Raw genomic sequence first — 17,437 nt, forward strand, 5'->3', positions numbered from 1 at the left:
TTAGCCAATTAGAATTTTTATACAGTATATATATTTTAATAATAAAATAGAAACAAAATCAAATTTAATGTTTCAAAATATTACTTATTAAGCTCAAAAGACTTTACTTCTTCAAAACAAATACAAAATGTAATTAATTAAATAAACCTACTCATTTTGACTGCTGCTATATATTTCTTCGAGATAATGATTAATTTATTCACATCACATCACTTGTGTCAAATAAAACAAATTGTCCGACTTTATATTAAGAGGTCTTAACTAACACGTACTTACACTGAAATTAATCATTTGTTACAATGTACTTATTGTGTAAATAAATGTTATTACATTGTGCTTATGATTGATTAAATACCTGCATGTAATTACATCTGTATATACACAATTATCTTTTAATACACTGTTGACTATCCTTTACACCTTAACCCATCCTTAAACCTGCCCACACCACCAAATCTGACCTTAACCATATCCGTATCCTCAAGACAACCACAAGTGTTCTGCAATACACTATGAACACAGTAAGTGCAGTGTATTAATTTTTCTGATGCAAATACATAGTAGTTAAAGCCACTTAACATAAATTAGGACTAATATCCCTTTTTAGGTACACAGAAGACCGATTTGATGTTGTAACCATTTGAAAATCTCGTTAGCTATGCAGTGTTTACCTTATTGATGTCTGAGATCAGTTTTCCGTCATGAGGCACATATGGCTTCTGATTGTTAGCTCTGAGCTTACTTTGGATGGTGAAAAGCAGCACCTCCAGGTTCCCTTTCTCCTGGAATCTGGCAAACAGCAATCCACATCACAATAACCACACAAACCGTATTACATTCATCAAGCCAACCCTCTCCATGTGCACTTCCAGTTAAAATACCACACATGCTATTATAACAAACTGCCTGTCAGTGAAAAGCAACTTTGTTCAGTAGGTGTTAAACAAGTTTAGTGAAAGTAAAAGCCCTCTAGAGTTTCAGCACATTTGCTGATTGTGATATTCAATGAACACAACTTTATGCCAAACAGACGAATGAAAGTAACTCAGAAATGAAGATGATGAAGCACACAAAAGAGGAGCCAAATAAGATTAACACATCACTTGAGGAAGATGCAATGTTTTCAACCCAGGCTCATTATTGATAAGTACCCCTGTGATCGTGAAATATGTCCTAGGAGGTACGTTTTTGTTTTCGTGAATCCACCAGAAGGAACTTTGTATACTTTTTCAAATCTCAAATTTCGCTCACGAGTGGAATTCACGCTTGCTGTTCTCACATAAATCCACCAGAGGCCGCTGTTGACTGACTGACTGACTGGTTGACTGACTGACTGACCGACCGGCCGACTGACTGACTGACTGACTAACCGATCGACTGAAGCCCCCACCTAAAATTACCACAAACATCACACGCATTCCACTTAACGCAGAGTTTGTGTGAGGTGATTAAATAGTCAGCTGTTCAGCAGAACCTGTTTCAACCAGCTGGTGGGAGTGGTACTGTTGTCACATGGTGTTTAAAAAACTCCCGCCATTCATTCATTCATTCATTATTTTGAGGAGCTGAAGCTGATGAGGTAATAAGCCCCTTATCTCTTTCGACCCTTGCAACGCCCCTGGCAACTACTATACAAAATATAGGCTACAAGCCCTGCTGAAAAATCCAGCTTAAGCCAGCCTAGGCTGGTTAGCTGGTTTAAGCTGGTTGACCAGGCTGGTTTTAGAGGGGTTTTGGTCATTTCAAGCTGGTTTCCAGCTATTTCCAGCCTGGTCTTAGCTGGTCAGGCTTAAAATCATCAGCTAAATCCAGATAAAACCAGCTTGACCTGCCTGGTTTAAGCTGGGCATAGCTGGTTTTGGCTGGACTCCCAGCCTGGCTAGGCTGGTCAAGCTGATTTTAGCTGGTCATCTCCCAGCCTGACCAGCTAAGACCAGGCTGGAAATAGCTGGAAACCAGCTTGAAATGGTCAAAACCCCTCTAAAACCAGCCTGGTCAACCAGCTTAAACCAGCTAACCAGCCTAGGCTGGTTTAAGCTGTTTTTTTTTAGTAGGGAGTAGTTTACAAAATATATTAGCAGTTAAAATGTGTTAACCATGTGCTGATTTGTGTTAGCATAGTGTTAAACATGGCCAGCAATATGCTAATTCATGCTATTAACATACTGGAAACATGTTAAGCATGAAAACAATTGTTATCAGCGTGCATATAATACATTTAGTATGCTGGTTAATACATAAAAACACTTCACTTTAAAGCATAACAAATAGATTGAAAACAATATTTAATTTGTAGACATTTTAGCTAGATATTAAGTGCGCTGTTTTGTGCAGCAGTTTGTTAAGAAGTACACTTAAGTGGCCTCTTTTTCATTACAGTATTTTAATATACTTGTAATGATTTGAAGTGCACTACAAGAGCACATTCAATACAACAAAGCACACTTGTTTTTCACTTGAGTGCGAAGACCTTCAAGCAACAATACAATAACTGGTAGCCTTAAATGGATGTGTAATAAAAGGAGAACAAGATGATTTACACTCATAGTTTGAGTATTTTCCTGGCAGTCATGGACTAATCTCTCTTACTTGATAGGCTTCTCGATGGTGCAGTAGGTGGTAAAGGCTTGAAGCTGTTGCTGAACACCCGACAGCGAGTTTGCAAACTTCTGGTTGCTAATAATGCTAATGGTTTTCTCAATCCACTCCAACAGGTCGGATGCTAAAGCCTCATAGCGCCGAATTACCTTCTCAGCCTCTATAGCATTGTCCAGAACCTAAAGAGAGCACAAGATATTTTAAAATACAACACAAAGACAGCTCAATTCTAAGATTTTAGCCTAATTTGGGGTAGGCTACTTTCAGATTAGCATTGAAGAAAACATCCAAAATGCAGATTGAATAGTTTATTTTTATAATACATTTCACATGTGTAGACTTAAAGAAAAGGTGATGAGTCACAAATCTTCACTTCAGTAAACTTACACCCATATTTAGCTTTATTTTTGTATATTTTTAGCAGGATTTAACCAAGTTGTGGGGCGACACAGTGGCTCAGTGGTTAGCACTGTCGCCTCACAGCAGGAAGGTCGCTGGTTTGAGTCCTGGTTGGGCCAGTTGGCATTTCTGTGTGGAGTTTGCATGTTCTCCTCGTGTTGGCGTGGGTTTCCTCTGGGTGCTCCGGTTTCCCCCACAGTCCAACTACATGTGCTATAGGTGAATTGAATGAACTAAATTGGCTGTAGTGTATGTGCGTGAATGTGATGCGTGTAAGGATGTTTCCCAGTACTGGTTTCCCAGGTGAAAGGGCATCCGCTGCGTAAAACATATGATGTAAGTTGGCGGTTCATTCCACTGTAGCAACCACTGATTAAGAAGCAAAATGAAAATAAATGAATGAATAAACCTTCCCTAACCTAATGTTCATATTTATGTTCGGGAGATGTTGGTGCGTTTAATTATATAATGCATATTTCCATTATTTAAACGTGGAATATATACAACTTTTAATATGTGACAATTGTCTTAATTGCCTGAATATGTGATTATAGTATTTAAAGTGCAGTGCCAGCTAACATGAAATCTTCTGGTAACTGGCTAATGCTCTCTAAAGGTTCTCTTCAAGATATCAAAAAATGTTCTTGCGTAATTGTAGAATGTTTTCTTAAAGTTATTGGTAATTAATAAATGTTCTAAAAACATTAGCAAAAAATGTTATCATTGTTTTGTTGCGGGAATGTTTTAAAAACGTTCCCATTAAAAACGCAACTAATAAGTTATGGATGGAACGTTCTAAAAACATTAGAATAAAATTTTTTATTATTGTGTGTTTTAAAAACGTTAGCGTTAAATTACCATTAAGTTGTTAATAGAATGTTCTAAAATTGTTAGGATAAAAACGTTATCATTGTGCTGTTGGTAGAACGTTTTAAAAACACTAGCATTAAAATTTTTCATTGAGTTGTGAAAGGAAAGTTCTAAAAATCTTAGGATAAAAATGTTATCATTGTGTTTTTGTTGAAACGTTTTACATACGTTAGAATTAAAAATGTTACCATTGAGTTATTAACACAACGTACTAAAAACATTACAATTAACATTTTATCATTGTGTTGTTGGTAGAACGTTTTAAAAACACTAGCAATAAAAACATCAAATTGTGAATGGAACGATCTAAAAATGTTATAAATGTTTTAAAAACGTTAGAATTAAAAATGTTACCATTGATTTGTTAATACAACGTTCTAAAAACATTACAATAAAAACGTTATTATTGTGGTGTGGGGCAATGTTTTAAAATTGTTATCATTAAAAACGTTACCATAAGATTATAAATGGATTGTTCTAAAAATGCTAGGATAATAATGTTATCATTGTGTTTTGTTGGAACATTTAAAATGTGTTAGCATTGAAAATGTTACCACTGAGTTGTTAATACAACGTTCTTAAAACATTACGATAAAAACTTTATCATTGTGTTGTTGTGGCAATGTTTTAAAAACATTATCATTAAAACAATTAAGTTGTGAATGGAATGTTCTAAAAACGCTTTGATAAAAATTGTTATCATTGTGTTTGTGTTGGAGCGTTTTAAAATTGTTACCATTAAAAACGTTACCATAAGGTTATAACTGAAACGTTCAAAACACATTAGGATAAAAATGTTATCATTGTGTTTTTGATGGAACATTTTAAAATGATCAGCATTTGAAATGTTTCCATTGAGTTGTTAATACAACGTTCTAAAAACTTAAGAAAACACAATTTCATAGCTTAATAGGAACGTTAGGAAAACATTCTTAGAACATTCATATAATGGGGAATGGAAGGTTTTAATAATGTTTTAAATAACGTTATTTAAACATAAATATAACAAGAGAATGAAATAATCTAAAAACTATTTTTAATAAAATTCCTATAACCAAACAATAACGTTAATACAACATCTAAAAAACTGGAGGTTTTTAAATGTTCTAATAACGTTCAAACTAAATGTTTTATAACCTGATGGAAACATTGCAAGAGTGTTTTTGTAACGTAAAATTGTTGGCTGTGGTGATGTCTAGCACCAAAAGACATGCACGATTTAATCTGATAACCCTTTCGGACTGGTTATTTATAATGAATTTAACACCTCTTACCTTTCCAATTCTCTTCCCTTCTACGATAAGCGCCTTCATTTTGGAGAAGTAATGATAGTAGGAGACTACATAAGTGATGATGGACTTCTCATCTGGATTCTCCGTGTTTACATCTAGTTTGGAGAAGATTGTAATTGTTTTACATGATCAAATCAGACATCAGATTTGTGGCTGAATCATTATACTGTATAATATGTGTGCCTATATTTAGAGTGTAGTTTAATTTTGTTACCCTCAGGGTCTAGTAGTTTGGTGAGTCCCAGATTCTGTTCGGCGATGTTAAAGGCTTGCTGGAGGTTGTGTGTTGCATTGGATCTGGTCAGCTTGTGGAATTCAATTAAATCAGGCCTGTGAAACAGCAGAAGTCAACTCTCAGAACAGACTCTGTCAATGATTTTAATGGTGTTGTAATGAGCACATACTAACCGGTGTCTGTGAATAAGAGCATTGAAAGCCAAGCCGTCCCTCCAGCAGGTGGTGAAGTTGTGAATGTTGACCTCAGGGTACCTGCAAAGCAAAGGAAACGCGTAAAAAGATCATGAACAACTTCTGATAAATGAGAAAGTCAACTATAACAGCTAAAAATTAAACTCAAACAATGCTGTGCAAAAGTTAAGACCCCCACTAATTTTGGGGTTTTAGCATGCATACTTCTTTTAATACCATCTTTAAGATGACAGAAAATATGAACACACACGTAAAAATAATTGCATTAACTAATATTAATAGATTATAATAATTATAGATTAATCATTACTCTTTTTTGCAGTGACTGTGCTGGAGTAGACCATGCTTCTTCGAGTAATTCCCCAAGTTTTTCTTAAGATTTAGGCATCTTTTATTATTTAATTGCATTAAAATTAGACTTTTTTTTTTCAATGTTCAAATAAGTATCTCATTAATATTCAGGTCTGGACTCTGTGAAGGCCAGTTCATGACTTGAAGGCCAGTTCATGAATTGTTTTTATCAGTGTGTTTTTCTCCAAATAGAATTTCTCTGTTCAGGCAGAGACTGAAAAATAACTACGTTTAGCCATCATACCACTGCTAAAAGACATTTTGCACAGTAGTATAAAGGAAATGGATGTATTTAGCATATTTACCCTGCTGTTTTCATCTGACACCACAGAAGTAGGGCATCTTTAGCTGAGCGAGTCTCTCTGTTGTCCTCCGTCTCAATCTTAATCACCTGAATCTGTTAAGAATGAGAGAAGACAATAAAAATGTGTTGTAATCTGAAATGTGCACCTGCGATCTGATGAGAAAACGAAATAGCATGATTTCATATCAGGTCTAAATCATGTTATTTTGATATGCATCCATGCGCTGGGGACGAAATCACATTTTAAATACATTTCAGTAATTATAAAAAAAAAAAAAAAAAAAATATATATATATATATATATATATATATATATATATATATATATATATATATATATATATATATATATATATATATATATATATATATATATATATACAGTTGAAGTCAGAATTATTAGCCCCCTTTTCATTTTTATTTTCTTTATTAAATATTTCTTTATTTTCTTTATTAAATGATGTTTAACAGAGCATTGACATTTTCACAGTATGTCTGATAATATTTTTTCTTCTGGAGAAAGTCTTATTTGTTTTATTTCGGCAAGAATAAAAGTAGTTATTAATTTTTTTAAAAACATTTTTGGGACAATATTATTAGCCCCTTTAAGCTATTTTTTTTCCCGATAATCTACAGAACAAACCATCATCATACAATAACTTGCCTAATTACCCTAACCTGCCTAGTTCACCTTATTAACCTAGTTAAGCCTTTTAATGTCACTTTAAGCTGCATAGAAGTGTCTTGAAAAATATCAAGCAAAATATTATTTACTGTCATCATGACAAAGATAAAATAAATTAGTTATTAGAAATAAGTTTTTAAAACTATTATGCTTAGAAATATGCTGAAACAATCTTCCCTCTATTAAACAGAAATTGGGGAAAAAAATAAACAAGGGCGCTAATAATACAGGGGGGCTAATAATTCTGACTTCAACTGTATATATATATATATACAGTTGAAGTCAGAATTATTAGCCCCCCTTTGAATTTTTGTTGCTTTTTTTTATATTTCACGTATTATATTTAACAGATTCAGGAAATTTTCACTGTATGTCTGATAATGTTTTCTCTTCTGGAGAAAGTCTTATTTGTTTTATTTCGGCTCGAATAAAAGTAGTTATTAATTTTTTAAACACCATTTTAAGGACAAAATTATTAGCCCCTTTAAGCTAACTTTTTTCTCGATAGTCTACAGAACAAACAATTGTTATACAATAACTTGCCTAATTACCCTAACCTGCCTAGTTACCCTAATTAACCAAGTTAAGCCTTTAAAAGTCACTTTAAGCTGTATAGAAGTGCCTTAAAAATATCTAGTAAAATATTATTTACTGTCTTTAGGGCACAGAGAAAACAAATCAGTTATTAGAGATTAATTATTAAAACTATTATGATTAGAAATGTGTTGAAAAATCTGCTCTCTGTTGAATAGAAATTGGGGGAAAAAAATAAACAGGGGTTCTAATAATTCAGGGGGGCTAATAATTCTGACTTCAACTGTATATATATATATATATATATATATATATATATATATATATATATATATATATATATATATATATATATATATATATATATATATATATATATAAGCAATTTTTAAGAATAATACAGTATGTTAAAGGTCAAAGTTAGAATCCGATTCATTTCACACTCTTTGTTTGTGTAAGGCTGTGTGTGAATCTTTCGGGATCTTGAAGGGAATCACCCTTCATTTCTGTGTTTGTTTAAAATCATGGTTAATAATAGTGCGATCTGTGGGATGTAGCACAGTGCTCATTCAGTAAAGGCACAGCTAAACAGATGTGTTTTTAGTCTTGATGTAAATTTGCCTAATGTTGGAGCACATCTAATCATTTCTGGAAGCTGATTCCAGCACCAGAGGGCGCTGTTAGTAGCTGAAAGCTGATTCACCCTGCTTTGACTGAACTCTTGGAATTTCTAGTTTATAGGATCCTAAAGATCTGAGTGATCTGTTAGGTATGTATTCAGTGAGCATATCTGTATTGTATTGAGGTCCTAGGCCATTTAGTGATCTATAGACCAGTAATAATACTTCAAAATCTATTCTGAATGTAACTGGAAGCCAGTGTAAAGACCTGAGGACAGGTGGGATGTGATTTAATATTATTTGCGAATCACAGCACATTATTTTAGCTGATAAATCAGATCCTCTTGAGGGTGGGATTTTAAGGGGAACTAGGAAATATGACAGTCGTTTTCATGTTAGCAGAGTAGCTGTAAGATATATGAAAAAATAACCTGATTATTTACAATTGAAGCATGAGCACACATTGCTTTGCATCTTATAAACACAACCAAGCCTCAGAAGAACACTGTGGACCACCCCTTTAAACATGAATGTAACAACCCGAACAAAGGTTTATCATTCAAACGAGCATATCCACAAAGCAAAACATGGACAAATGTAATCGCAGAGTTATGATGAATAATAGATGACGAGAAAAAGCAAGCGTGAATCCTTCGTCAGCCTATAAAATGTATCCTAAGTTCATTGTGACATCTACATCTGTCCCATCTCTGGTCCACAAGACACTGAAGTTTGCATGTTTTGTTGTCTCTGGTTCTGTCTATGATGGGCTGCTGCAGTGTTCGGCCTTACCTGCTGACTGAGCAGACTGAACTCCAGCAGAGAGAGAGAGATGGGGAGGGTAGAAAAGCAGATAAACAGGGGTGCGGAGAGACCTTCCGGCATTTACAGAGACAGCAGCAGCATATAGAAAGTAATATTGCGGAGGGAGGCGGGATGATGAATGAACGAGGAAGAGGAAGAGGAAGAACGTCAAGGGGACAGAGGTGAGGGCTAAACACAGCCCCACCCTGAGATCACACTGGCTGGATCAGGTGACACTCGCACAGTCCCTGCGTCCAGAGTCACACCACAGCATCAGCTTTCTTGGCTGCAGACGCACAGCATTCTGGGTAATCTGCCACCACTGCTTTACTGACAGACAATACACACCAGGCGACTGCTCTGCACTTTAGCATAATTTTTGTACATATATTGGAGCGCTGAAAACCAGCTGTGTTTAAGGCACGATAGATTTCTGACATACCCTCTAAGAGGTTGACCAATCATGCCAGACAAGGCCAGCTGATAACGAGCAGATTTAGCCAGCTGACCAACCAAAGTAAACTGGGCCAGTTGACTAATCAGAGCATATTTAGACAGATGACCAACCAAAGCAACCTGGGCCAGTTGACCAATCAGAGCATATTTAGACAGATGACCAACCAAAGCAAACTGGGCCAGTTGACCAATCAGAGCATATTTAGACAGATGACCAACCAAAGCAAACTAAGCCAGTTGACCAATCAGAGCATATTTAGACAGATGACCAACCAAAGCAAACTAAGCCAGTTGACCAATCAGAGCATATTTAGGCAGATGACCAACCAAAGCAAACTGGGCCAGTTGACCAATCAGAGCATATTTAGACAGATGACCAACCAAAGCAAACTGGGCCAGTTGACCAATCAGAGCAGATTTAGACAGATGACCATCCAAAGTAAACTGGGCCAGTTGACCAATCAGAGCAGATTTAGCCAGTTGACCAACCAACGTAAACTGGGCCAGTTGACCAATCAGAGCAGATTTAGCCAGATGACCAACCAAAGCAAACTGGGCCAGTTGACCAATCAGAGCATATTTAGACAGATGACCAACCAAAGCAAACTGGGCCAGTTGACCAATCAGAGCAGATTTAGACAGATGACCATCCAAAGTAAACTGGGCCAGTTGACCAATCAGAGCAGATTTAGCCAGTTGACCAACCAACGTAAACTGGGCCAGTTGACCAATCAGAGCAGATTTAGCCAGATGACCAACCAAAATAAACCGAGCCAGTTGACCAGCCAGAGCAGATTTAGCCAGTTGACCAATCATAAAAGACAACGCCAGTTGGCCAATCAGACCGCATTTACCCAGATGACCACCAAAGTAATTTGGGCCAGTTGACCACCCAGATCAGATTTAGACAGATGTCCAACCAAAGTAAACTGGGCCAGCTGGCCAATCAGAGCATATTTACACAGTTGACCAACCAAAGTAAACTGGGCCAGTTGACCAATCAGAGCAGATTAAGCCAGTTGACCAACCAAAGTAAACTGGGCCAGTTGACCAATCAGATCAGATTTAGCCAGATGACCAACCAAAGAAAACTGGGCCAGCTGACCAATAAGAGCAGATTTAGCCAGAAGACCAACTAAAATAAACCCAGCCAGTTGACCAGCTAGAGCAGATTTAGCAAGTTGACCAATCAAAGAAGACAAAGACAGTTGACCAATCAGTGCACATTTGGCAAGAGGACCACCAAAGTAACCTGGGCCAGTTGACCAACCAGATCAGATTTAGCCAGCTAACCAACCAAAGAAAACTGGGCCAGCTGACCAATAAGAGCAGATTTAGCCAGAAGACCAACTAAAGTAAACGGGGCCAGTTGACCAGCCAGAGCAGATTTATCCAGTTGACCAATCATAGAAGACAAGGCCAGTTGACCAATCAGAGCGCATTTACCCAGCTAACCACCAAGATCAGATTTAGCCAGATGTCCAACCAAAGTAAACGGGGCCAGCTGACCAACCAGAGGAGATTTAGCCAGAAGACCAACTAGAGTCAACTGGGCCAGCTGACCAATAGGAGCAGATTTAGCCAGCCGACTAACCAGAACAAACATAGCCAGATTTTCATGTGTTTAGTTTTCAGCTAGTGTACTCTGAAAATCATTATGCATAAATCTGCAGATTTTATACAAATAATCTAGAAATATTACAAAATTACAGCAGACTGTCTCATTATCACCCTCTTAAAAGTGTAAAATAAAACATTGGTCACTCTGTGGTTCTGTGGATCACATGCATACTGCAGCCACAGTAAGTGCGCATTAAGTGAGTGATTTGAACCAATGCCTTTGGCTCTACTGTATCCTCCCAACTCCTCTCCAATCCATCAGTACGTAATGCAGGTATTGACAATCGGCCATTCAGCCACACGGGCACCACACAGACAAGAGATCACACACTCAACAGGGGCCATAAAGGGCAGACAGAGAATCAAACACCCCCACAGCTCCAAACAAGCCCACCTCTTTACAGATCAGCCAACATCCGATCACAGAGACATTATACTACAGCTTCTTCAATGCAAAAACCCTTCCAGCAGTGGAGCAGCTTTTACCTGGAAGCGAAGGATGATGGTCCAGATGAGGCCGAGAGTCAGGCGGTGGTTGCCATCCACTATATCGTGAGATCCAACATTTTCAAGATGAACCCTCTGCTCTTTGAGGAACTGAAGGGCTTTATCCACGTTCTCCAGACAGTGAATCCTCATCCTGCCTCTCGTAGGTCGAGGCTGAAAACAAAAAACAAGAAACTTTCTGCATTCATCCCACGAAAGACACTTATTAAAGCCCTGCGTGAAAGAAACTAATAAAAATATTAATAGTAAGAATAATTTTAAAAATATATATGAATCTGCGTGGTGGCGCAGTGGGTAGTGCTGTCGCCTCACAGCAAGAAGGTCGCTGGTTTGAGCCTCAGCTGGGTCAGTTGGCGTTTCTGTGTGGAGTTTGCATGTTCTCCCTGCGTTCGCGTGGGTTTCCTCCGGGTGCTCCGGTTTCCCCCACAAGTCCAAACACATGCGCTATAGGTCAATTGGGTAAGCTAAATTGTCCGTAGTGTATGAGTGTGTATGTATGAGTGTGTATGGGTGTTTCCAACTAATGGATTGCAGCTGGAAAACACGCCCTGTGTAAAATATATGCTGGATAAGTTGGCGGTGCATTCCACTGTGGAGACATCTGAATAATAAAGGGACCAGGCCGAAAATAAAACGAATGAATGAAATATATGGGAATGAAAATGAGAGATGTTGCCATGGAAACCGGCCAAAGTGCAAAATTCAAAAATTTTTAGCGCAATCAAATTAAAGCTCGGTTTGTGGGCCGAGGCTTAAAACAAAAACAAGTTCAGCATTTCAGCATTTCTCCCTCAAAGACAATTATATAGGCCTTGTGTGAAAAAAATTATAATAATAAATTATTAAATACATAAAGGGGCGAAGCAGTGACGCAGTAGGTAGTGCTGTTGCCTCAAAACAAGAAGGTCGCTGGTTCGATCCTCGGCTCAGTTGGCATTTCTGTGTGGAGTTTGCATATTCTCCCTGCGTTCGCGTTGGTTTCCTCCAGGTGCTCTGGTTTTCCCCACAGTCCAAAGACATGCGGTACAGGTGAATTGAGTAGGCTAAATTGTCCATAGTGTATGAGTGTGTGTGAATGAGTGTTTTTGGATGTTTCCCAGAGATGGGTTGCGGCTGGAAGGGCATCTGCTACATAAAAACGTGCTGGATAAGTTGGCGGTTCATTTCCCTGTGGTGACCCCAAATTAATAAAGGGACTAAGCCGACAAGAAAATGAATGAGAATAAATACATAGAAACATTATGATAATGAGAGATGTTGCCATGGAAACTAAGTTTAGCGCAATCGAGTTCAAAAGTCCACACTTAGAAATGCTTGACGCTAAGTGAATTTTATTTATGAACTAATTTCCAGAGGATCACGTGATTATGATTGAACACGGCTGGTTCTGCATTAACTATGTATGATCCACCAATCAGACGATTCCTAACCCACAATAAAGAGCAAGGGTTTCTTGCTGGTCATCTTTGATTTGAAGAATCCCCCCTTCCACCTCTACTCCTTCACATTTCCCTTCATAGGGTGGCACGGTGGCCCAGTGATTAACACTGTTGCCTCACAGCAAGAACGTCATCGGTTCTAGTCTTTTAAAAGGCACGGCTGTCGTTTCTGTGCAAAGTTAGATATGTTTTTACATAGTATATACCCTTCCAGCTGCAACCCATGACTGGGAAACATGCAAATACACTCATTCACACTCATACACTACAGACAATTTACCCAATTCACCTGTACCGCATGTCTTTGGACTGTGGAGGAAACCGGAGCACCCGGGGGAAACCCACATGATTGCGCAGAGAACAGGCAAACTCCACACAGAAACACCAACTGACCCAGCTAAGGCTCGAACCAGCGGCCTTCTTGCTGTGAGGCGACAACACTACCTACTGTGCCGCTGTGCTGCCAGAGTTTAAACAAACAAATAAAATGTTCAACTAAATTCATTTGTTATAATTTAGCTCATATAAATCGTTTGCAACCACTTACCTTAAGAAATGTCAGTAAATCCAATCAATCTTTTCAGTTTAGTGTAGTGTGTGAATGGGGAACTCACCAGCAGCTCTCCTGACAGCACCTCCAGCAGTCTGATCAGCATGTATCCGTCTCTCAGGTCATTGTACAGGTCAGAGATACGGCAGGACACACGCGCCAGGTGAGAGTTCACCCACTTGGTGAAGGTTTTCTTCTGTACTGCGTCCCTTTCATCTGATAGCGGGACAAAAATACAATTTATATTAAAGTCTGTTGCTGCGCCCCGATTAGCATACTTATACTATGCACTAAAAGTATATACAGGAGAGTATGCCATCTTTAGGACATACTACTTTCTCATTAAAAGATGTTGCTTAGTTATGTCCCCTGTCAATCATTTTGACACATCATCCACATATCTTTCATATTTAATAAACATATATATTTATACAACAGTTCTGTCTGGTTATCGAATTTGATTGGCTGATAGCCGTGGTATATTTAAGTAATATCAGCACCTGTACAGCCTCTTTACCCTTTGTGTATTACTCCGCCCACATACAGCCAGCAAAAAGCAGAAACTACAGATCTACTGTTTAAATGATGCTTGCTCAGCTGTTTAACTGTCAGCTTATGAATTGAATCCAACGCGGAAGAAAGTAGTTCCTCATACAAAAGGGTTTTTGAGACTCTCCATGTTTGATTTTGTTTTTATATACACAATTATGCCGTCAAACTGTTGTATAAACGCAATATCACACTCATAGCCCTCATATATCGGCACTGGTGGGAGCACTAAGGCACGAGGCCGCGCATGCCTCCCACCAGTGCCGATATACAGCCATATCGCACTGCTACGAGTGTGATATTGCTCAAATATATATATTAATTGGATTTAAGGTATGTAGAAAATCCAATTAACCATTTTTTCAGTGCGCACAAACACACACACACACACACACACACACATATATATAAATAGTACCTGCTAGTGCTTTGATGCGAGAGCACTCGAATAGTTTGGCGCTGGTGGACTGCGCTTCCCAGAATCCTGTGCCTGCTGGCCTGTTGTTGTTGTTGAGCTGTCTCTGGGCCTCAGCATTGTCCAGGTCTGTTGAGGCATTGGCCATCGCTCCCGCTTCCTCAAGCAGCCCTGCAGAAAGTCAAGAAACCATCAGTTTCCAGTTTCCCACACAGTCCAAAGACATGCGCTGGTGTGAATTTGTGTAAACAAAACTGTCCCTAGTGTATGAGTGTGTGTGTGTGTGTGTGTGTGTGTGAATGCGAGAGTGTATGGGTGTTTCCCAGCACTGGGTTGTGGCTGTAAGGGCATCCGCTGCGTAAAACATATGCCAGAATAGTTGGCAGTTCATTCCGCTGTGGTGACCCCTGATAAATAAGGGACTAAGCCGAAGGGAAAATTAATAAATGGATGGAAACCTGTATCCATCGACTTCCACAGTACTTGTTTGTCCTACTATGAAAGTCGATGGTTACACATTTTCAACTTTCTTCTAAATATCTCCTTTTGTGTTCAACAGAAGAAACAATCTCATAAAGGTTTTGGAACCAATTAAGATTGAGTAAATAGTGAGTAAATCTTCATTTTTTGGGTGAACTATCCCTTTAATGGGTGCCTAGTCAGTCAGTTTTTGGTCTACTAGGGGTGTCTAAAGTCAGCTCTGGAGAGCCGGTCTCCTGCATAGTTTAGCTACAACTTCCTTTAACACACCTGCCTGAAGGTTTCTAAGATACCTAGAAGGACCTTGATTAGCTAGCTCAGGTGTGTCTAATTGGGGTTAGAACTTAAATATGCAGGACACTGGCACCCCGGACACCCCTGGGGTCTGTTCTTCGTACGTGGATTACTCAGATTTGGATATTGACGATTTGACATGATCCAGGATTGTTTCGTTCTTCAAAGCTGATCCCAGAGCTGTTGTCATAGCAACCGTTTTGGTAGCTCAAACCTGGTCAGAATCAGGTTCAATTCACATAAACATGATTAGATCGGGTCAGTTCAAGCAAAGAAAATACAGAAAGTGTGTACCGAATTCTAAAATATTTTCTTACAGTAGAAGTTATATACACTTGGGGAAATAGTAAATATATTTTTTAACTATATATATATATATATATATATATATATATATATATATATATATATATATATATATATATATATATATATATATATATAGGTATTAATAGAATAAATAAAGATATAAATATTAATAAACGTATACTATCTGCACCCCCGAAATGAAAGTACAAAAAGAGAAAACAAAGAGAGAACTTTGATTGATATGAACTTTTAGATCGCTTTAGTACTATTTGTGTATGATAATAGACATGCACAATATGTGATTTTTTTTTAAACCAATAATACACTAATGCAGTCATAAACATGTTTTGACAGTTAATATAACGGTGATTTGATGCTTCACAAAAGTTGCAGACACCTTTACTAATATCAAAATGCTTTTGTAAACATCCAGTTATTTTTTACACCGATTAAAAAAACGGCTACAATAATAGTACTATGGTTACTAAGGAAAATCCGCTCTAACTGTAAAACTAAATAAATGGCTCTTGACACATGAAAGGGCCAAGCATGCAGCCCACAACAAGGTGTAAAGTTATTGCGTATCATATTCACGCATCATATAATATCCTATTTGCGTATCATTCTGTTAATTTAATGTAATTTTGCTCACATGGATAATTGAATATTAATCAGATGATGTCATTACGCTCCTGTACCGTCAGCCAATCGCTGCATTGCTGATCATGATTTAGAGGATCTATAGATCGTCCTTCACATCACACATCGATCTCAGATCAGTTCATCCAGACAATCTAATCTGATTCGCGAACTTGTTTGAAGAACCAAATTAGCCAGAGATCAGTTATCAAGATTAAAAGATCCAGGATCTGCCAAATCACCAAGCGAGAGGTATGAAGAACAGACCCCAGGTCTACTACGTTGTACCACAAAAACACTGAGTATTCAGCTTCAGCAACAGTCAGTTATGCGAGTCAGATATTCATGTGAAAGCAAAATAAAAACACTGCCCCATTTCTCAGGCTGATGTACAGTAGCTTCATGACGTCAAGTGACCTTTTTACAAGAAACACAGCACAACTGGGTCGAATCACCTACTCTCAGTGCGTAAGTGAGTAAGCAGCCCTCTATTTTCCTTCAGCGTCTTGATAAGTGAATTTCATATGAATGAATTTCTAATAGATTTGGGGAGGCTAATCCTTCACCCCATCCCCCTTCCCTTCCTCTCTCAACGGCCTGCCAGACAACAAGCGGACCATTATCGGTCTCTGATATCGTTCATGAATTTCCATGCGTACAGTCGCCGCTCTCATGCTTAATAAACACACAGAGAGTGCGTGACAGGTGTGATCTGCTTCTCTCTTCCTGCGTTCATTGAGATGTCAGTCATTATGTTCTTAGAGCTCACAAATGAAAGAGCGCTCCCTTCCCCCAGTGCTCATAAACCCAAAATCGCACTCCCCCATCCCCCATAATAACACACACACACATTTATACACACACACACACATTTTTTTGGACACCCTGGCCAATATTATACATGCCTCACAAAGAGATACGCTGCATTCTGTGTATATTTTGTTTTTACTCTACTTACATACTTTAATTATATACACTGTAAAAATGCAGGGTTCCACACAATTCCTTCATGTTATCCCAACACAAATCAATTAAGTTGTTTTAACAAATTTAAGTTGGACATAAAATAATTAAGTTATCCCAAAAAAAACATCAAGAATTGTGTTGCTTCAGCTCATTATAAATAAGTAGTCTGAACAAGCAGCAGAAATATTACTTTGAGTGTAATCATATATACTTAAATTATATACAGAAAATCAACACCTTCTTATTAATTGTCATATGACGTGTTCAGTGCATCCGGAAAGTATTCATAGCGCTTCATTCATTCATTTTATTGTCGGCTAAGTCCCT

General features: G+C 37.9%; 1 protein-coding gene across 9 annotated transcripts in view; it reads right to left on the bottom strand.

Annotated features, from left to right (window-relative positions):
- Positions 1-17,437, bottom strand: part of sptbn4b (spectrin, beta, non-erythrocytic 4b) — a 125,039-nt gene that overhangs the window by 97,650 nt on the left and 9,952 nt on the right. For all 9 annotated transcript variants that reach the window (XR_015515254.1, XR_015515255.1, XR_015515256.1 and 6 more), the window contains exons 2-10: positions 14,426-14,593; positions 13,523-13,674; positions 11,449-11,622; positions 6,245-6,336; positions 5,568-5,648; positions 5,374-5,489; positions 5,142-5,254; positions 2,590-2,777; positions 672-789 (exon numbers count right to left, since the gene is read on the bottom strand). Coding sequence is in view for 6 of the 9 variants with exons in the window: in XM_087293405.1 (XP_087149531.1) it covers positions 672-789; positions 2,590-2,777; positions 5,142-5,254; positions 5,374-5,489; positions 5,568-5,648; positions 6,245-6,336; positions 11,449-11,622; positions 13,523-13,674; positions 14,426-14,570 (1,179 nt within the window). In the remaining 3 variants the exon portion in view is untranslated. The remainder of the gene's footprint in view (positions 1-671; positions 790-2,589; positions 2,778-5,141; positions 5,255-5,373; positions 5,490-5,567; positions 5,649-6,244; positions 6,337-11,448; positions 11,623-13,522; positions 13,675-14,425; positions 14,594-17,437) is intronic.

This window comes from Danio rerio, chromosome 18 (genome assembly GCF_052040795.2).
Source record: "Danio rerio strain M-AB ecotype USA chromosome 18, GRCz13ab, whole genome shotgun sequence".
In the NCBI taxonomy this organism is placed as follows: Eukaryota; Metazoa; Chordata; class Actinopteri; order Cypriniformes; family Danionidae; genus Danio; species Danio rerio.